The sequence below is a fragment of the Megascapheus bottae genome, chromosome 17 (genome assembly GCF_031878675.1).
Source record: "Megascapheus bottae isolate mThoBot1 chromosome 17, mThoBot2.hap1, whole genome shotgun sequence".
NCBI classification, from domain to species: Eukaryota; Metazoa; Chordata; class Mammalia; order Rodentia; family Geomyidae; genus Megascapheus; species Megascapheus bottae.
Window position 1 is genome coordinate 44178906 of NC_143525.1, and position 22391 is coordinate 44201296.

Genomic DNA, 22391 nt, shown 5'->3' on the forward strand with positions numbered 1-22391 from the left:
AATGAAATGTACTCATTACCTAACTTACACAACTGTAACCCTTCTGTGCATCAACTTTGTAATAACAATTAAAACATTACATTAAAAAAAGGCAAGACTGGACACACAAAAAAAACTATGCCTTTCATTCTTAATAGTTTCTTTCAACAAGAAAATGAGTAAAACCTATATAAATTTAGTTCTATCATCAAGTTTCTGTAGCCTTGTTGAGATGACTAAACAGTCCTTATATTTTATCTGAACCTTCTCGTCAAGTCAACTACATACCTGCAGACTTCCCTGTTAATAATATGGATTTAACTGAAAATCAGGTAGATGCATCCTCAACTTTATTCATATTCTTTTAAAATCTTGTGTATTTTCAAATGATTTTTAAACACAGTTTGTTCATTTCTATGTTTAGTTCCTCCTGGGGATTTGATAGAGATTATACTGAATCCATAGCAAAATTTAAACAGAAATGACATATCTTACAAGGTAACAGTTTAATTCATCATTCCGTTGGGTCTTTACTAACTAGAATGCTTTCTGGTTTTTTCAGTTGTATGCCTTGCTTACAGTTCTTATTTTCTAATATTTAAAATTTTAAACTGAAAATTGCATGTGTTAGTATATAGAAAACTTCAATTGATACTTCTGTGTTGATCTACATCCTATGATACTGCTACACTCATTTCCTTTAAAAAAAAAAAAAAAGAAAGAAAGAAAGCTTGTCATCATATGACTTCTTTTGTGTGTGCGGGGGTCATGGAGCTTGAACTCAGCCTGGGCGCTGTCCCTGAGCTCTTCAGCTCAAGGCAACTGCCCTACCTATGGGCCTGGGCAGGGTTTCTGAGCTCTTCAGCTCAAGGCTACCGTCCTACCCGTGAGCCAAGCCCCACTTCCCATTTTCTAGAGGTTAATTGGAGATAAAAATCTCAGGTCCTTTTGTGTCCAGGCTGGCTTTGAACCTCGATCCTCAGATCTCAGCCTCCTGAGTAGCTAGGATTACAGTTGTGAGTCACTGCGCCAGCTATGACTTTTTTTTTGTTTGTCCAAGGACTTGAACTCTGGACCTGGGCACTGTCCCTGCTCCTCTGGCTCAGGGCTAGTCCTCTACCAGGAGAGCTACAACACAATTTCCAGCTTTTTTGGTGATTAACTGGAGATAAGAGTCCCACAGACTTTGCTGTTTAGGCTGGCTTCCAACAATGATCTTTAGATCTCAACCTCTGAGTAGCTAGGATTAAAGGCCTGAGACACCACTGCCTGTCTATCATATGGCATTTTCTATCCTGCTTTTGTCACTTGCCACTATATGATAATCACTTAATTCATTCATCCAATCATTCATTCTTTCATTTATTTTTATTTACTTTTGCCTTTTATTATTTTGCCAATTCCAAGGCTTGAACTCAGGGCCTCTTGCTTGACTTTCTCCATTCACTTCAGGAGCTCTTCCAGTGCAGTCACACTTCCAGCTATCATTTCTTTTTTATAGAGTTAAGATTTTCTATACAGACAATCTACTTTGAATAGAGTATAACCTTTCCAACTAAAAGTGGTTCTTTCCACATTCTGAAATGTTCCCTGTAGATCTCTGGGATTCTCTCACACTGCAGCTATCATATGTCTTATACTATGTTCTCACAATCTATGGCCTTGGGCTCCCACACTTTTTGCAGGGTCTCATTAAGTCAGTGATACTACCAGGCTCTCCCTAGGTGTGACATGGAAACACAATGAAGACATAAAGTAGGGAAAATAATAGGCCACTTCTCATTTGTTTTCCATCTCTCAGGATCACCATCCTTGAGCACATACGAGTGCCTAGAAAAGCCGTTACATTACGAAGTATCTGGTGGTTCAAACCCAGTTCCTAGTATTCCATCTGGACAATAGTGGAGGTCCTGGTATTGAAAGTTTAGGATTCACTGTGGCAGTTCAGTATTTGCAGGGAGGGGAGAGGTGGAAGAAACTGAAATAGCCACAGAGTCATGTACCAGGCTGTCAATTCAAAACGAAAACAAAAACAAGCTGAACACCGGAGATTCACCCCTGTAGTCCTAGGTACTCAAGAGGCTAAGAGGTTCACAGTGTCTCTGTAGGAAAGTCCATAAGATTCGTATCACCAACTAAACTCAAAAAAAAAAAAAAGCCACATCTATGGCTCCTTTATCAAAAAAGCTAAGAGGTTCTGAGTTCTAGCTTCAGTACTGGCACATACACACAAGCACACAACCATGCAGGCATGCACCCCTCCCCCATACACACACAGAGAAAGTTCAATTTATATATCAGTATAATCGTGACCACAGTATGAGACCTTTTCATATTGAAAATTATCTCAAATAGTATCAATTAATACTATGAAATAGACCACTTGTTCTTTGACAAAGATACTAATCATACTATTTTGTAGGACTATTTTAATATGATAAAATTTACACTTATCTGATACACAGATGTTTCAAAAACAAATGTGCCATTTGCCAAAATTATTATGCTATGTAAAAAAAGGGACTTGACTCTGCTTGGGTAAGATATTATGAAAGTATACTAACAAAATCCTTGTGAAGTTTATACTTACTGTGGAAACAAGGACTGTTTTGTAATGCATGTGTGCTTTGTGAGGAAAATTATTGTCAGATGCAGAGGATATCCCAAGTCAAATACCACAAAACAACTTAATTCAACATAATTAGATCCACATACTTTTTTTTCCTTGCTTGATTAAAGTACACTCAGAATTCTTGGAAGAATTCAAAATAATGTGATTCTGAAGTGCTCAAAGATGACTAGATAGACCATGTGCCATATGGAATTCATGATTGGTATTAAATTTTATCAGTTCAAAACATTTTCAGTAGGAACTTATAAAGATTAATTTTGTGATCATCAAGTGAAGTCCTCACATCTTAAAGTTTAATGTTTAGAAATTACAAGGTGCACCTAGAGCAAAATCACTCCATTTTTCTTGCCTACCTGTTAAATAAGAATAGCATTATAACAAGAATATATAAGGCAATATTCTAGCAATAAATATCCTAGTTCAAAATTACTATTTCTGGGGACTAAGCATGATGGTACATGCCTGTACACCCTGCTGATACTCAGGAGGAAGAGGCAGGAAGATCTTATTCCAAAGCCAGCCTAGACAAAGTTAATGAAAGTCCGTGTGTGTGTGTGTGTGTGTGTATATGTGTGTGTGTGTGTGTGTGTGTGTGTATACTAAAACAAAACAAAAAACCCCTAAAAATCAAAAGGACCAGGATGTGACTCCAGTGGTAGACCACTGTTAATTTTATCTAGAGCATGGATTAGATACATGCTCTCATTAAACAATTTTTACACAAATGATTCTGTAACATACTATCCCATCATTTTGATAAGCACATAATATCTAGTTGATCTACTTTAGTAATGTTAACACTGATCAGATAAAACCAACGGATAATTGCTACCTAAGCCATAGAGTTTAAGAAAACTATTTTGTTGGAATTTGTATATTTATTTGATGTTGGAAACTATGACTTTCTCAATTATTTGACTATCTTATTAAATGAATAAGAGAAAAGTGAGATAACACTGGATACTTTGTCAATTTCCACAACTAAATTAATGCCCTATGCATTTTAATATATAATTATGAACTCTTTAATTGTAATGTCATTGATTTTGGTAGAAATTTAAGAGAAATCACACTTAAAAATAGGTTGGACTGTTCAAATATCATAGAATTAATGGACTATCTCCAAAGAAATAGCTAAATGTTGGCACAATGGTTTGTTGTCACATGCTTTGTGAAATAAAAGCTATTATTAAGTTAAGGCTCCTGAGATAATGCATAATATGTAGCATGTGATATTCAACAGACTAAATACATGTCCCACCATGGTAACTAAACCAATATTTAATAACATGTATATGTATATATGTGTATTACCTGATATCAAGAACATTTACAAAGTTATTTATATACGTCTTTAAAAACTAGCTCTATGAACAAAAAATCCACTGCTATAAATTCGTCTTTACTATTTTTTATCATCAGTGAGGATAATTCCACACTAATAATGTAAAAGCACGAAATGCAGTGAGAGAAGTGCATGGTGCTCACAAGCCACTGAGAATTACCTCCACTTTATCATATACTCAAACACATTATGAGAGTTGTGTTTATATATGTAAATGTGTGACTACAGGCACAAGTATGTGCATGCAGACATAAGTAGAATCAATGTTCCTAGTAAAAGATAAGGAAGTCACATATCAATTAAATAACAAGGATTTTTTCCTCCAGCAAAAAACAGGGTAGGAGAAAAGGGTGAAATTACCAACTAACATCAAAATTTACTGAAATTTTAACAGTAAGGTTACATAGCTTATTGCTTTTAGGTTTATTGGGTCAAATCAGTGGGATATACTATCATACTCTATCACAAAGAATAAAGCTTCGGCTGGGCCCCAGCAGCTCGCGCCTGTAATCCTAGTTACTCAGAAAGCTGAGATTTGAGAACTGCATTTCAAAGGCAGCCCTGGCAGGAAAGTCGATGAGACTATTATCTCCAAATAACCAGGAGGAAACTGGAAGTGGAGCTGTGGCTCCAAGTGGTAAAGTGCTAGCCTTGAGCAAAAGGAGCACTGGGATAGCATACAGGCTCAGAGTTCAAGCCTCAGGACCGGCAAAAAAAAAAAAAAAAAACAACTATCTAGTTTTAATGAGGTATAAGTGATCTACTCAATTAGATATCACATCACATAAAGAAATATACTCTAGAAAAGTACTACTTACTTTGGCTTCTGTTTCACCCCTGTGTAGAGTATACACATGATGGACAGCACTTTGGGATGAGGACCAAGGATGAGTCAAAATTTGGAAAACATGAAAATCATGCCCAAGGGTGTCTGTTGTGACTAAGAGCATCCCTAGAAGATAAAAAGCAAGGTATAAAAATACAAATGAGTATGCCCCTGGATAGAGTATTTTGAAACTGATCATAATATTTTAAAGCACTACTAAATAAAAATTTATGAAGCTTATAAAAAAAAGTTTCCAAAATAAGAAAGTTAAGATAAAAGATCATCCAGACAGGGACCACTGGCTCACTCCTAGGATCAGCTACTCAGAAGGCTGAGATCAAATTCAAAGCCAGGCCAGGAAGGAAAAGCCCATGAAACTCTTGTCTCTAACCACCAAAAATCCAGAAGTACAGCTGTGGTCCAAGTGGTAGAGCACTACCTAAAACAAAACAAAACAGCTCAGAGACAGCATCGTGTCCTGAGTTCAATCCTCAGGGCAGTCATCCAAAGAAAATAATATGCATATACATAAATACAAACTTAACACAACACTACCAGTACACCAATAGATTGCAATTACTACATGTGTGGGTATTATGATGCACTATGGCACTGTGTGACAATGGGAAAACTCTTCTACACCTCAAGTGAAGTTCACCAACATGTTCAAAATCAAGGATGCCAGTGGCTAAAGCCTGCCATCCTAGCTACTCAGCAGGCTAAGATCTGAGGATCACAGTTCAATGTAAGCACTAGCAGGAAAGTTCATAAGACACTAATCTCCAATAAACTAATAAGAAAAGGCTGATAAGTGGCACTGTGGCTCAAGTGGTAAGAGTGCTAGCCTTGAGCATAATAAAGAGACTCAGGGACAGCATCTAGCCCAAAGTTCAAGCCCAAGGACTAGACAAAAAATAATAAAAAGTTTGATATCCCAAGAATAAAATACAGTTTTTTAAAGTCTGATCAAAGAATTGAACCCTGCTCCCTTTTTACAATTTGTAAAACCTGAAGACTAAATTCATTTAATGTACCGAATAAACTATTATCTCCCCCACTTATTAATTCTCCAATTTAAGATTTGTCTCTACTCATCTGGCCCACATGTCTACGTTCCCAACTAACTAACTACGAACGCTAAAGCAGGGATAATACATGAGCACATGACTGGGCAACATAGGGACTAGTGGCACCAAAAATTTCAAGTATTAATTTGTTTCTACTCTAGGATATATTAATTGAAAATACCACCAATGTATTTCATAAAGTAGGATCTTCATTTAGATAAGATGCCATGGCTATGAGTGTCATCTAAAATGATAATATACCCACAATGTTTCTGAGATTCCGGGGATTGCTTATTAACTGTTTGTAACTCACAAAAGAAATCTGTCACAGCATTCTGTAATCTTATATTATATATGGGATTTTTGTTTTAGTTTTGATGTTTTTCATTTTCTGAGAATTTCATTAGACTATACATCTGCAGCCTATTGGAAATAAATGAAATAGGCCCTTCCTGCATGTAGTTTGAAAATGCCTGGTCAGATTTCCATAGCTATAGAGAAGGCTATGAGCCACTAGCTCTGTATGCAAATTCAGGTAGGTTATCTGTAGGAGGGAGGTAGGAGCCTGTGTATGTAGATAGAGGAAGGGGTATCTGTAGGAGACTAGGGACAGGATGAAAAGAGGTAGAGAGAGGAAGGGAAGGAGGAAGGGAGGGAGAAGGGAGAGAGAGAAGAGAGGGGTGAGAGAGGAAGAAAGGGGGAAGGGGAGGGGGAGAAAGGAAGAGAGGGGGGAAGAGGAAAGGAGGAGGGGAAGGGAAAAGGAGAGGGACCAGGGCTGTGGAAGAGAGGGCTTTGACAGGGACATTGCTGTATTACCTTGTACTTTAAGATCCCTACTAAATTGAAATAAGCTTTTTGCATCATTTTAAAAACTATGGGGAATGTACTATATTTATCAAGGCTTGTAAGGTAATGTACATCCGCATCTGTTTCCAACATGTCTTTTTAAATTAAACTTAAAATTTTAAGTCATGCTTTTTACAAACCCTTAGCCTAATTTTGATTATGTTCTAAAATCTAAGTGCCAGTGATTATATATAGAGATTACCTTCTTGAATACTTGTTTGTTAAACAGGTCATTTGAAATATGATGTAATATCAATGTTGATAAATTCTTTAATAAAAAAAGGGAATAAAAAATGTTTAAGTCATGCTTTAAAACAGAGAAATTTTACATATAGGTGTATAAACCTGATGTTTAGCTATGTGTATACATTGTAAAATATTTAAATCAGGCTTAACATGTTGATTTACTCAACTGTTTATCATTTCTTTATGGTTAAAAACTTTCAGAACTATGTGCCAGAAGATGACACTTGTAATCAGTTACTCTAGAAGCTGAGATCCAGAGGACTGAGCATGCAGACCATGGGAAAGGAGGAGTGCTCTCAAGACCCCAGCTAAACAGAAAGGTCTAACCAAATGTGATGTCCAGACTGTCATCTCAACTGAGGCAAGATGACAGGAAATATAATTGTCCTCAATTATGAATCAGGTCAATGCTGAAAAGCAAGGCCCTATTTCACTGGTAAAACTCAAGACCTTATTTCAAAAATATCTAGAGTAGGCTCCATGTGGGACTCAGTGCTAGAGTACCTATTTAGCACACTTCAAATACTTCAAACCTTACTACTCAAAAACAAAAACAAAAGACAGACAGAAAAAAAAGTGAAACACAAAGGAAGAGTGAGGGGCCAAGAGAAAGGAGAGGAAGAGGGAAAGGGAGAGCAAGAGGGAGGGAGGGGGAAGGGGAGGGGGAGGAGAGGGGGAAGGAGGGAGAGGGAGGGGAGAGAAAGAGGGAGAGAGACAAAGATGGGGGGGAGGGGGTGACAGAGACAGACACAGAGAGAAACCCCTAATTTTTGAAATGTCAAGGCCATTATTGTCATTTAAAGATATGTTTGTAATTCAGTCATTTCCTACTCAAAAAAGTATGAGATTTCTATTATTTTATTTTAAATATGTCATAGAATTTTATTTTCCAAAAGCAATTCATGGTCCTGTTTTTAAGGATTTTTAACAACAGTTTTAAATATCCCTTATCCAAACTGATTGAGACCAGAAGGGTTTCAGATATTGGATTCTAAAGGAATGACTGTGTATATGAAATAAAGTATCCTGAGAAAGGAACCATGCCTAAACAGGAAATTGATTTATATGTCATATACACTTTATGCAGAATTTCAGGAAATTCATAAAATGTTGTTCATGTATGTATATTTTACCTACTAGACTCAAGAGATAAGAATGTCGTGTCTATGACTTTTAAAAAATTAGATTTTAAAGCACTTAAACTTTTTGATTTTCACATTTTTAGTAAGGCTCAACTTAAAAAAATAAATTTTTAATTTAAGTTGGTAATGCTTAAGAATTTAAATCTCACCAAGAATTGGTGGCTCAAATCTTTATTTCTAGCTACATGGGAAAGTGAGACCTGAGGATAATGGTCTGAAGCTAATCCAGGCAGGAACATCTGAGAGACTGTTAACTCCACTAAACTACCAAAAAACCTGAAGTAGAGCTGTGGCTCAAGTAGTAGAGTGCAAGCCTTGAACAACAGAAGCTCAGGGACATTGCTTGGCCCTGAATTCAAGCCCCAGGACCAGAGAAAAACAATTCTTGTTATTTATTTTATTAAAGAAATAAGGTACTTAGTGCTATAAGCATTATCTATTAGAATATTGGTAACTTGTGTTTTCCTTTTTCCTTGATCAATATGTCTAGATTTTTCTTTTCCAGGTTGTTTTATGATTTTAATTTTCTCCTTTTAATTGCAGTAATTTCTGACCTATCTTATTTTCTGCTTTATTTTGTAGCTTTAAGTTCATTTGCTCATCTTTCATGAAAGAGTGTATCAGTAAACATTTCTCTGGATGTGTTCCTTGAATTCCACAAGTACTAATATGCTGTTCTTTCAATTACACTCAGTTGCTTTCTAGAGACTTCCACTGTGACAAATTGGTTAAAGTAAGTGTCTTGCTTTAATTTCAAATATTTGAGTACTTCTCAAACATTACTGTTAACACACTACCATAATGACAAGGGATTATTTATTTTTTATGGCTCAGAATAATATGTACCTTTGCAAATGTTACATGTATATTTTTTAAACCTGCAGTGTTCTATTAGCACTAATTTAAGTCAATCATTAGTCTCATCTAACCTTTCAACTCCTACTGATTCACCTGCTTATTTGTTCTCTTACTGATTTTATGATTTCTGTCACTGATTTTATCATTGTTTTCTACAGGAGAGTAATTTGCTACTATTACCTGTTTTTCCATAAGTCGAAACATATTGACTCACTTTAAACTTTCTTTTGTTGAGAGAATACATGAAAGCATATTAAGTATCACTGAAGAAGCAAAGTAATGATTGAAATGGAAAGATAGAGTAATTTAACTTTGCTATTGCCTTGGCAAAGGTATAGCTCAAGCTGCTATATTAAAGTATTAGTTGCCACTAACCTGGACTATGTTAAAAAATACATTTTAGATGATAATTTTTAAAATAATAATACTACATCATATTATATTATTTGCTTCCAATTATGCACCATGAGACCATTGACACTTTATCATCAATTTTAATTAATACTCAAATAATAATAATAAGTAACAAATTGGGGAAAATATTTTGCAACTCTTCCTACTTTTTCCTTAATTTTAATACCTTTCATTTCTCACAATTCCATTTCTATCTTCTGATAACACTGCTTCACAAGAAAGTAAGATAAACCTATGTTTATAATAAACGTATATTCCATTTGTATTACAAATAAATTCACTCCATCTCTTCAAAAGTCATTTCACAATGAGCATTCCAACCGAAGATTTGCCAAACAAGCTGGGAAGTCAGTGGTTCACCTCCAAGAGCCTACTACTCAAGAGGCTGAGCTGTGAGACTAGAGGTTCAAAACCAACCCCCATACAGAAGTACATGAGGCTCTTTCATCAAACCAGGCCAAACAAACAAACCCCAAGAAACAAAAAAATGGACAGGAAGTTGTGGCACGAGTGGCAGAGCCATTAGATCACACTGAGAGTGAAATCTTGTGCTTAAAACATTGATACCAGAAAAAAAAATCATGATTTTTTTCATTATTGTAATTAAGGAGTTATAAAAAGGGGCTTATAATTATTGATAAATTTCCATATGTTCTAGATTTTCAAACTGGCATTTAAATTTTCACTATCATCTCTGTGTCTTATCTCACACATTTTTTTCCACTGCTTCTAGCAAACTTAAGCTTCTTCAATTCATGAATGAGATTTTTCACTAAACATTTAAAGTAATATAAAACTAACAGGAGCATGGGGCTGGGAGTTTGGCCTAGTGGTAGAGTGCTTGCCTAGCATGCACAAAGACCTGGGTTCGATTCCTCGGTACCACATATGTAGCAAAAAGCCAGAAGTGGTGCTGTGGCTCAAGTGGTAGAGCCCTAGCCTTGAGAAAAAATCCAGGGACAGTGCTCAGGCTCTGAGCCCATGCCCAGGACTGGCAAAAAAAAAAAAAAACACACACAACTAACAGGAACAGAGAGAAAAGGAAGAAATCACTAGTATAGGTCTACATAATCATGTGCTTTCTTTTAATTTACAATTTCCTCTTACTGCATACATTCTGCTGAGGAAATACTAAGGCCTTTTTTTCTAGGAAGCAAGTTTAAAAGTACATACACATAAAAGGAAAAACTCATACAGAGTAGACTGTGGCTTGAGAACTATTTATGCAGCATCAGAAGACTAAACCAGACGCTAGCTTGGCCATAAACTAAACCCACGCCCCAAATGAGGTGCCAAGCCACAAAAAGCATTTGCGTCATCTGGGAATACAAGGAAAAGAAGGACTTCTAATTATAGGGCCTGGAAGCGGAAGCCTAGAGTGATTAGCTGTTTAGGCACTGCTGTATGTTTATCTGGAAGCTTCCTCTCCCTCACTCTCAGCCTCAAGTTTGATAGATGAGCATTAGTGTTGTACGCTTGGGACTAGAGCTGCTGATGGTACACAGCGTTCTCCAAAATCCAAGGAAGGTGGAGAATGAACATTAAGGCTTTTGTGGCCTCATAAGAACATAAGTCTTTTCAACTGGGCGTCAGCTGGTTAGACCAAAAGGCAAAATTAAAGAGTAGCAAAGTTGCAGTGGGCATACACTATAAAATTTTGGAAACATGAGACAGCCTTTTTTGCCCATATCCTATTTATAACACCTATCTAATTGCGTGGTTCTTTATCATGTGCACACATGTGAACTGGAAGACAAATTACCAGTTATTCACACTCTTCAAAACAAGAGATGGAAGCACTGATAATGCCTAGGTCAAACAGTCTCTAGTGAGAGGAAATCAGACTGTATCAAACAACAAAAGTTTTATATTTTAGTGTCCATCCTTGTAATGTTATACTTGCCAATCAATACAGAATGTAAACACAGATTATTTTTTAAGGTATATAGTCAACATATGTAAACACAAGAACAAAAAGAAGAATCTCAATACTTACACATTTTTGTACTGAGGTCCCACAAAGACAGTATTATTTAAGTCTATTAAAGCCATTAATTTTCAAATTGAATGTGGATATTTAAAAACAATAGTCTCAGAGTTCACATAAGCATAGCAGTTTCTAAGTACTTTACTTCTGCACATTTCTCAAGGATCTTAAACACGTACATAGTCAAACTCATCAATGTAGCATTCCATACCAGGAGGCCAGAATACAGTAAATTTTTATCAAACATGATATATAAAATCCAGCTATGACAGTGAATTAAATATAACAAAGTAAAACAAGGGACACATCACAACCAACATTAAAAACATTATACTCCCTTTGTATGCTGCATTTGGAACACAGAGAAATAATTAGTAACTATTTTCTGTCTCATATCATTTTATTCTACTTCACCTTCAATTTTTTAATTTTAGGCTTCAGAAAATAACTGGTTGTGTTACTCCAAGGATTTAAGTATTAATGACTGTAATATGATAGTAAATATATTTATAGATCTATATTTAGTATTTAATGAAGTGCCATTAATGTGTTACTGTTTTTTTAAGTGTTAGAGTATACATACATAATTCTTGTCATGTCAGGACACTTATTTAGAGTGTTCACATTAAATGAATCTAACAAGTAGATATATCTACATGTATACAAAACAAGATAGAGCAACAACATGAAAAGTTCCAATGCATTCCTTGAAATTAATATTCTGCCTACTTATCTGCTTCCAACCACTGATCAGCTTCCTGTCATAATGAATTAATAGTTCTTGTTTTTTATTTTCTGTAAATGCCATCACACAGGATTTTTCTGAGCCTATTTACAAGAAGTAACAGTAGCTTATTCATTTATTTATATTGCTGAAAAAATGTGCTACATTACTGCATTCATTCTCAACAAGTGTAAGAACTGAAATTCACAGAGTGAATTCTAAATAGTAGTACAAGCATGAAAGAACTATTATGTTTTAATATCTACCAACACAATACTTACTACTCATTATCTACAGCTATTTACATGTTAAGATGTGATATAACAGATGCCAAAGAATACTTACAGTTATACACACAATTAACATAGTATTTATGACACAAATAGCAATTGCTAAACGTTCATAGTAAAGTAAAATTAAAACAGAGGAGGTTAGCAGGAAATTTGGTAAACAGAAAAAAAAACAATAAAGGAAAACATCACCAACAGCTGCTCAAAGGAAACAGAAATAAACAAGAGGAAATAATGCCAAGCACTTTACTTCAAGCAGATATTTTATGTAATAAAACTAAAAATATAATTTAAGAAATAAATTTACAAATTTGAGGATTTCTAAAAGAATAGAACTGGTATATTTCACATATGTGAAACTGATCTTTTAAACTTGTTGGATATTGCTTATAAAAATAGGATTGTTGGGGCCGGGAGTTTGGCCTAGTGGTGGAGTGCTTGCCTAGCATGCACGAAGACCGGGGTTCGATTCCTCGGTACCCCACATACATAGCAAAAAGCCAGAAGTGGTGCTGAGGCTCAAGTGATAGAGCTCTTGCCTTGACAAAGTCCAAGGACAGTGCTCATGCCCTGAGCTCAAGCCCAGGACTGGCAAAAAAAAAAAAAAAAAAAAATAGCATTGGTGGTGGTGGTGGTGGTGGTGGTTTAGGTGTCTGTCTAAATTCAAGTTAAATACTTTAAATTTTTCATAAATCCATATTATATAATTTCATATTACATAATAACATATTTCATATTATATACCTAAAAAACTTAAGATTGACAAAAAACTAATGGCAAAGGACAAGATAAACTAGATGGTTTTATATAAAATAACTGCAGAAAGGAAAAAGATTTTCAAGACACTAGATTGTATTGACAATGAACTATACAACTTGCATGTGGGAATGAGAAGGGAAAATTGGGAGAAAGTAAAGGAACAGGTGATATTAGCTAAAAAGAATGACTCATTTCCTGACGTAGGGAACTGTAACTCCTCTGTATATCATTTTTTTTTTTTGCCAGTCCTGGGGCTTGAACTCAGAGCCTAAGCACTGTCCTTAGGGATTTCTCAAGGTTAACACTCTATCACTTAAGCTACCACACCACTTCCAGCTTTTCCTATGCATGTGGTACTGAGAAATCAAACCCTAGCCTTTGTGCATGCTAAGCAAGCACTCTACCACTAGGCCAAACTCCTGGCCCCTGTATATCATCTTTATAATAATACCTTTAAAGAGAAGAAAAACAGACCAATTATAAAGTTAAAGTCACTAAAACAGGTAGCACATATCACAAAAGAAAAAAGTTTGAAGACTCAGAATAGGGTAGACAGAGCTATATAAAAGATACAGATAGGGGGCTGGGAGTTTGGCCTAGTAGTAGAGTGCTTGCCTAGCATGCACGAAGACCTGGGTTCGATTCCTCAGTACCACATACATAGAAAAAAGCCAGACATGGTGCTGAAGCTCAAGTGGTAGAGCTCTAGCCTTGAGAAAGTCCAAGGACAGTGCTCAGGCCCTGAGCTCAATCCCAGGACAAAAAAAAAAAAAAGAGATACAGATAGGGGCTGGGCGTTTGGCCTAGTAGTAGAGTTGTTTATCTAGCATGCACCAAGACCTAGGTTCAATTCCTCCACACCACATACATAGAAAAAGCCAGAAGTGGTGCTGTGGTTTAAGTGGTAAAGTTCTAGCCTTGAGAAAGCCCAAGAACAGTGCTCAGGCCCTGAGTTCAAGCCCCAGGACTGTCAAAAGAAAGAAAAAAAAGAAAAGAGGAAAAAAAAAAAAGAAGGTACAGGTCAAACAGGAAAAAAAAATGTATCTCAGATGTGCCACCTGGCCAAAAGGATGGCAAAGCATGATGTATCCTAAATGTTACAGAACACATAGGAAAACATAACAAATACATATCACAGCTCTGGCATCTGCAATCAAAAATTATATAGTTGATAATGCTTACAAAAAAGTTACACTATCTACCAATTACTCTATTCCAATCGGTACATAGCTGAATACATACATTTTTAAAATGTGAACAAATGTAGCAGATATTAGTAAATTACAACATGAAATTAAAAGTCACATTTGATAACCTACATGAGAATGAAAATTATCACTTTCAGTAGAAGTGTATTAGAAATTAAATGGGGGAGAGGGGCTCAAGCAGCAGGTCACGGGTAATAAGCAGCCTCAGGCGGCCCTGAATTCAAACTAGAGTACCAAAACACACACAAATGTATAAAAAGAATGGCTGGTATATAGATGGGAAAGCATTCTGTGTTCAACTGATTTGTTTGCTTTCTTTTTACAAGGCAAAAAAGCACACACACTCTTAGGGGGCCGAGTAATGCCATGTCTAATAACTTTCTGCTGAGGCTTGTAGTAGGGATAAAACACGTGGATCTCTTTTGTCCTGTCCATCTTGTATACTGATAGGCTCCCTCACCCAACATAAGGAGGAGGGATTTAGGGAACAGAGACAGAGAGTTCTTCCTGCCTTGATGAAGCTGCGTGGTGTCTCTATTCGTGCTCCAGGGTAAGAAGGCTGAGTGCGGGAAGACAGTGGGCCCTTCCTCTCGAGGCTTGGCCTGGTCGGGGTGTGTTTTTCCCCATCCCCCCTACTAGTAGAGAGGAACTTGGGATGAAGGACCCCGACAACACACAAATATATACATGTAATATACATTTAATATATACACATGTACATTATATTAGTTTCTAATCATACTTGTAGAACTTTATAAACTATATTGACTAATATAGTCTATTTTTTTTGACAGTCCTAGGGGCTGAACTAGAGGCCTTAGCACTGTCCTTGGGCTTTTCTCAAGGCTAGTGCTCTACCACTTGAGCCATAGCACCAATTCCAGCTTTTCTATGTATGTGGTACCAAGGAATCGAACCTGGGTCTTTGTACATGCCAGGCAAGCACTCTACCACTAAGCCAAACACCTAGCCCCTGGGTTTCACATTTTTAGCCCTATACATATTAATCTTGTTGGACTTTGGGTATATGGAAGAATTCATCATACTGTTCATGTCATCCACACTAGGTAGTGAAAAAAATAGCTTTTCTCCTTTTATCTTTTCCTCTGCTCTTCCATTTCTGCACCTGCTCCCCTACTGATTCCAACCTAGGTTCCCACCTACAGGTATCATACAGGCTCCAACCTATATGATATATTTCCCTTGAAATGTGTGTATTTGCACATATTAGCATACTTAATGCATGCTAATGAAAACAGACAATCTAAATGAACTTAGCAAAAACAAACCTCAAGGTAGGGGTGAGGTATTACATATCCAAGGCAAAGGGACAAGTATTCAAGTTAATAAGAATCAACTGATATAAAAAAGTTGAAACAAAACTGGTTTTTTACATAAATCCTTCATCTTTTTCAAAATTAAAATATATATGTACATATTTATATATACACACTAGGTGCCAGTGGGTAATGCCTGTAATCCCAGCTGTTCAGGAAGCTAAAATCTGAGGATTGTGGTTCAAAGCCAGCTCAGACTGGTAAGTTTGAGTTATCTCCAATAAAGCACCAAAAAAAAAAAAAAAAGTGGAGCTGTGGCTCAGGTGATAGAGAACTGGCCTTAAGTAAAAGTAAAAGCTCAAGGACAGTGCCCAGGCCCTGAGTTCAAGCCCCAGGATTGGACCCACATAGAAAAAAAATCAAAAAAAAAAAAATCAAATTACATTTATATGAATTTACATTCTAGATTGCTAATTATTACAGATACAGATTGAGTTCACATTTCTACGCAATATTCCTATGTATGGCTTCACATCTGTCATTGATTCATTGTATACTACTTGGTACATTTGTTCCATTATGTGGGAATGCAGAGGAAGTGGAGGCAGGGGAAAGAAGGAGGATTCCTGACTTATTGGTGGAAACATAGGACCTAGAGTCATATTAGGAGTTATATAACACCTAGATAGCTTTGCCCTTTGGATGCTCTCTCACAAGGAAAATTATTTCAAAAATGCAATATATTTTATTACTTCATTCCATTAAAAATAAAACATATTTCTTTTGCTTTTAAAGAAATTAAAACAAGCCCAGTGCCAGTAGCTAATCTGTAATCCTAGATACTTAGGAAACTGAGATTTGAGAATCATGAACTGAAGTCAGCCACAGTAGAAAAGTCCATGGAAGAACTATGTTCATTTTAGCACTATTTACCATAGTGAAGATATGGAACCAACCCAGATGTCCCTCAGTGGATGATTGGATCAAGAAGATGTGGTATTTATACACAATGGAATTCTATGCTGCCATCAGAAAGAATGACAATGCACCATTTGTAAGGAAATGGAAAGACTTGGAAAAAATCATATTAAGTGAAGGAAGCCAGACCCAAAGGTACATAGGCTCAAGGGTTTCCCTCACTTGTAATAATTAGTACACATCTAGGACTCTCCTAGCAGAGGATCCCAATAGTGCAAAACCTAGATACCTAAGGTCATATAGGATGAGACAAAATGAAAGAGTCTCCAGGATATGGAACCAAGAGCTTTATCTTGTGTGATTGTTGTTCTTAATGTGCTATGTTACTTATCTTCTCTTTTGTTGCCCATTGGTTAATCTCATATTGTTACTGTATCTGACTTTGTTACCTGGTATATTGTATATAAGTTTATTTGATTATTTGAAATAGGAAAGGGAAGGTGGGAAAACAAGATGATTGGGAGGGGTGGGGAGAGGGAAATGGGGACCAAAACATGAGAAGGTTTATCAATGTGTGGGAAGTAATGCATCTGCTATCTGGCGAATAACTGTAACCCCTCTATACATTACAATAAAAATTTTTAATTAAAAAAAGGAAAAGTCCATGAGAAGCCGGGCACAGTGGCTCACACCTGTAATCCTAGCTACTCAAGAGGCTGAGATCTGAAGATCGTGGTTCAAAGTCAGCCCAGGAACTAAAGATCAAGAAACTCTTATCTCCAATTAAACTATTAGAAATCCAGAAGTGGTGCTGTGGCTCCAGGAAGAGGGCAATACCCTTGAGCTGAAGAACTCAGGGACAATGCCCAGGCCCAGAGTTCAAGGGCCACTAAAGACCAGAAAAACAAATAAATAAAAAAAATTAATAGTCCCTGAGATTCATATTTCCAATTAACCACCAGAAAACCCGAAGTGGGGTTTGTGGCTCATGTGGTAGAGTATTAGCCTTGAGCAAAAGTGCTCCAGATCAGTTTCCAGGCTCTGGGGTCAAACCAAAAGAGGCAGGGAGGGGGGGAAGGGAAGGGAAAAGGGAAGGGAAGGGAAAAGAGAAGGAAAAGGGAAGGGAAGGGAGAAAGGAAGGGAAAAGGGAAGGGAAGGGAGAAGGGAAGGGAAGGGAAGGGAGAAGGGAAGGGAAGGGAAGGGAAGAATTAGCACATTATTTTGACTCTGTAAAAGAATGTGACTATAGATAACTCTCAAGTTCTCACACAGTTGTACACAATTACAGTGCCACAGTGAACAAGAACAAAGAAAACTAATTTCTTCAGAGTGTGATCCATGAAATGAGTAAAAGATACACACAATAAATAAACTATAGAGTAAATACAAATGTATAGTGGAATCAATTCCTTTTAAGGAAAATAAAAGGCAGTAAACTTTTCAACCTTTTTTGTTTAGTGTTGGTGATTAGCAGTGACAAGCCAGAAGCTGTCAAACAAAAGAATCTCAAATCACATTATTCTGTAAATTTGGAAGTCATTTCAAAAAGAAACCAAGGCAAAGTATTTTTCTGATGTCATGCTATGATCAATGAGAACTACACTTATTTTTTAATTCCAATTTAAATCTCCTTACCTATTAACCTCAAATTACTAACAGCTTTTAATATAAAGCATTTAAGTAACTAAAGAATGTCAGCTCTGTTAAAGATGCTATCAAGCATCACAAGGTACATGTTTAATTTGCTTTACTAGAGATTCAACATTCATTTTCCCCTTATAAGTGGATAGAAATTTTCCTGCCAATGAGAAGATAATTATTTAAAATGTAGGTATGTCGAACTTCACAGCTCTCAGCACTTAAGCAAGCACAAGCAACACCCCTGGGAAGCATATCAATTATTTACTGAATTAAAGACAGCAAGTCAGCCAGACCCCAGTGGTTCACACCTGCAATGTGAGTTACTCAAGGGGCTTGGATGGGAACATCATGGTTTGAAGGCAGTCCAGGCAGCAAAGTCCCTGAGACTCTTCTCTCCAGTTAACCACCAAAAAGCCAGAAATGGACCTATGGCTCAAACTGGAGAGCACTAAACTTGAGCAAAAAAGCTCAGGGATGTAGGCCCTAAATTCAAGACCCAGGACTGATAAGAAAGAGAAAGAGAAAAAGAAGGAATGATGGAAGACTGCATGCATGTATAAATGTGAATGCATGTAAGTATGTATGTGAGTGAATGTATGTATGGATGGATGGATGAATGGATGGATGGATATATGAATATGTATATACATCTGACTAAATATGTTATAGGCATTGTGTGAACCACTACAATAAAACTAAAGAAAAAATGCAAGCCGGGCACAGTGGCTCACACATGTAATCCTAGCTACGCAGGAGGCTGAGATCTGAAGATCAAAGTTCAAAGCCAGACTGGGTACAAAAGGACCTGAGACTCTTATCTCCAATTAACCTCTAGAAAATGGAAAGTGTGGCTTGGCTCAAATGTTAGGATGGTAGCCTTGAGCTGAAGAGCTCAGAGATAGTGCCCAGGCCCAGAGTTCCAGTCCCATGACTAGACAGCCCCCTCCCAAAAAAACATGCACTCTGAAAAACTAAAAACGTATTAGGAAGTAGAAATATTCCTGCCTAGAATGTAAGCATTCATGGAAAGGGGAATGAGGATAGCAGGTTAATACAAACAAAATACGGCTTTCTGTATGTGAAAATTAAACAAGACAACTTAATGAGACTGGTTTGAGATGCAGGGGGGAAAGGAAGGAAGGAAAATAGAATGGTAGTTATGATGAAGTAGCACTATACACATAATTAACTTGTTAAAATTTTCTTTAAAAATGAAATTAAAGTTTTGAATTTGATGAAAATCACTGAGGACCATGACTATAGAGTAATATATTACAATAGTACATATGTATTGCATTTTGCCAAAACAATATACAATGAGTGGACCAAACTGAAACTGTGGGCAGTGAGTGATAACGATGTGTGGAGAATGTTCATCCACTGTTAAATGGCACTGGTAAGGAAAATAGTGCATTCCTGAGGGAATTGTGCAATGGAAGCTCTGCACTTCTTGCTCAGTTTTGTTGTAAAGCTAAATCTGCTCCAAAAACTAAAGTTTTAATACAGCAGTTTCAAGAAAATATTGTTCATTTTGTACCTAAATAATTGAAAACAACTGATACATACCACCATAATGAATTCACCATGATCTAGCAATGGGACCAATCTGGCACTTGTAAACAAATCATAAATACTACCATTAAAATATTTGTTTTCATTCTGGACTGAGTCACAGCTAATAAACAAGTGTGGGAATGAGAAATTAAAAAATAGAATGCAGCTGCTGACCTAGAAATTTCACAGCTCTATTTAATGAGACATTTGATTTTCTTTCTGAATAGATCTCACAGAAGACAGAACTGCATACCACAAAGCAAATTAATCTGTAATTTCTCATTAATGTTGTAGAATTATTCTATCAGGTATGCTTTGCAGCATTTTTTGAACATTTCCCAGGAGCTTAACAAGGGTCTATTTTATCCTTGAATTTTGTTGTCTGGGACATTTTTTAACAATGTCCTCTAAAAATATGCCTCTCCATAAATATAAAGATTTATAAGATAGCTTTTAGTATACATGTAAGATTACTTGAGGAAAACAAGCGTTTAACACAATTAATGTTTTGTTGCTAAATAAAATGTATGAATACATGTGCCAAAATAGTAAATTCTAAAATAACTGTAGGAAACATGGAAGAAAAATAGAAAAATGAGGACTGAATAAGGAAACCTAAGAAAAGAATTGACATAACATTTTTATTTTCACTGTGAGGAAAACCATACCTTACCAGAGTACCAACTATGGTTGAGAACAGATATAAAAGAATCCATTCAGAAAGTTTGGGTAAGTTTCTTACTATACTGAGGTACCATGCAAAGTACTGAACGTACAAAGATAAATGACATCTAATCCCTAACTGGAAGGAAACTAAAGAATCACAAAGGAAAGAGATACTTAAACAATTATCAGGAAACAAATTACATCATACATAAACCTAGTACTCTCTGGACACAGAAATATATGTATAAATATTTCTATTTTTGTCCCATCCAATAAACACAAACACAAAAGATCAAACAAATCAAATGCTAAAATGACCACCAAAAAGAAGCCATTTTATACGAGCTGACAGTTGACAATGACAGAGAAACTATGCTCTTTACATTATATATTATGGTCTCTACATAATGTGAAGTCCCACCAGCAAAAATTGTTAACTTAGAGTACTAGAGGCATTCTAATGGGGGTTAAATGAAATATACACTAATGCAGAGGAAGTCTGACATGATGGATGGAATTTAATTGGGTCATACTGCCTGCCCTAAATGGAGGACTGCAAGGACCAGACTTTCAGAGTGTGTCTTCAATTATCTTCATTCCAACAAAATTCAGAAAACTGTAATACATACTTGTCTTTACTAATTAAATCAATCCCTATGATCACCAATCACTACAAAAGTATCCCCATAAAAAATTACTCAGATCAAAATGGAAATTATTCAGAGTGCTCTGTATTATTCTCTTATCATCATTTCTGACTTACAAAGATGAGAGGAAAGTAAAATAGATTAGACTCATTTTAATCAATTGTAAAAAGATGATTATTTTTGAAAAATAAGATACAAATGGCATACTTTCTTAGATACATAAATTAAATGGATAAAATCTGAAAATACTAGATCAGCCCTGAAAGCAAAAGAAGCATTTTGTTCTTCATTTTAAAACAATGTAAAATTTAAAATAACTCATTTTCTAGTACTAAAGGTTTTATAGAAATTGGTTACTAAGACAATTGATAACTAATGAAATAGGAAGAATTGCTTATCCTTTGCTGTAAAGATATACAGAAGAGATATTATCTCCTGATTAAGAACTTTTCTTAACAGAACATTAGTACTTAAAAATGCAAGAGCACTTGTGTGTGTGTGTGTGTGTGTGTGTGTGTGTGTGTGTGTGTGTGTGTGTGTGTGTATGTGTCTGTCTGTCTGTCTTTAATTTGTAACAAAGCCTTACAGACAGGTACAAACAGTAAATCTTCTTTTGCAACCCAGAACTTATGGCTGAATATGAGATTTTTGGCACATGTAAGAAGGAATAAGATTCCTTCAACAGTTGGCAATGTAGGGGTTTGTTAACTCACAGGTTGGCTCTGAGAATAAAGTTGATGTAAAAGAAAAGAAAAGAAAAGTTGGTGCCATTGGCTCCACCCTGTAATCAAAGCCGCTCAGGAGGCTAAGGTCTTCAGCCTTAGCTGGAAAGTCTGTGAGATTTTTTTTTTTTTGGCCAATCCTGGGACTTGAACTCAGGGCCTGAGCATTGTTCTTGGGCTTTTTCTCAAGGCTAGAGTTCTAAACTCTGAGCCACAGCACCACTTCTGGTTTTTTCTATGTATGTGGTACCAAGGAATAGAAGCTGAGTCTTTGTGCATGTTAGGCAAGCACTCTACCATGAGGCCAAACTCTCAACCCTCTTTTCTCCAATTAACTACAAAGAAAAAAAAAGCCTTGAGTATAGCCTGCTATGGCCTATGCTGTTCCAGTGTCTGTTAAATTCTTAGGTTTACATGCATTTTGAAGTCCAATAGCTCACGTTTGGGGTCTGATAAGGGCATCCTTTGCTAGGATGAGCACATCCCAAGTTTAAGCAGAGCTGTAGTTCCAGGAGTAAAAGGCTAGCCTTGATCACAGAAGCTTAGAGATAATGCCCTGGTCCTGAGTTCAAGCACCAGGACCAGAAAAAAAGAAAAAAGATTAAAGGAACTATGATAAATTTTTAAAAGACATCATCCAACA

At 36.2% G+C, this 22391-nt stretch overlaps 1 protein-coding gene and 1 non-coding gene across 18 annotated transcripts in view; one reads left to right on the forward strand and one right to left on the reverse strand.

Moving 5' to 3' along the window:
* The window catches only part of Bcas3 (BCAS3 microtubule associated cell migration factor), a 481230-nt gene that overhangs the window by 345004 nt on the left and 113835 nt on the right, over positions 1 to 22391 (reverse strand). For all 17 annotated transcript variants that reach the window (XM_090351166.1, XM_090351162.1, XM_090351164.1 and 14 more), the window contains one exon: positions 4775 to 4908. In XM_090351166.1, the coding sequence (XP_090207292.1) occupies positions 4775 to 4908 (134 nt within the window). The remainder of the gene's footprint in view (positions 1 to 4774; positions 4909 to 22391) is intronic.
* On the forward strand, positions 21572 to 21698 carry LOC150051969 (small nucleolar RNA SNORA40). The gene has a single exon (XR_016538501.1). It is a non-coding gene; the product is annotated as a small nucleolar RNA SNORA40 (small nucleolar RNA).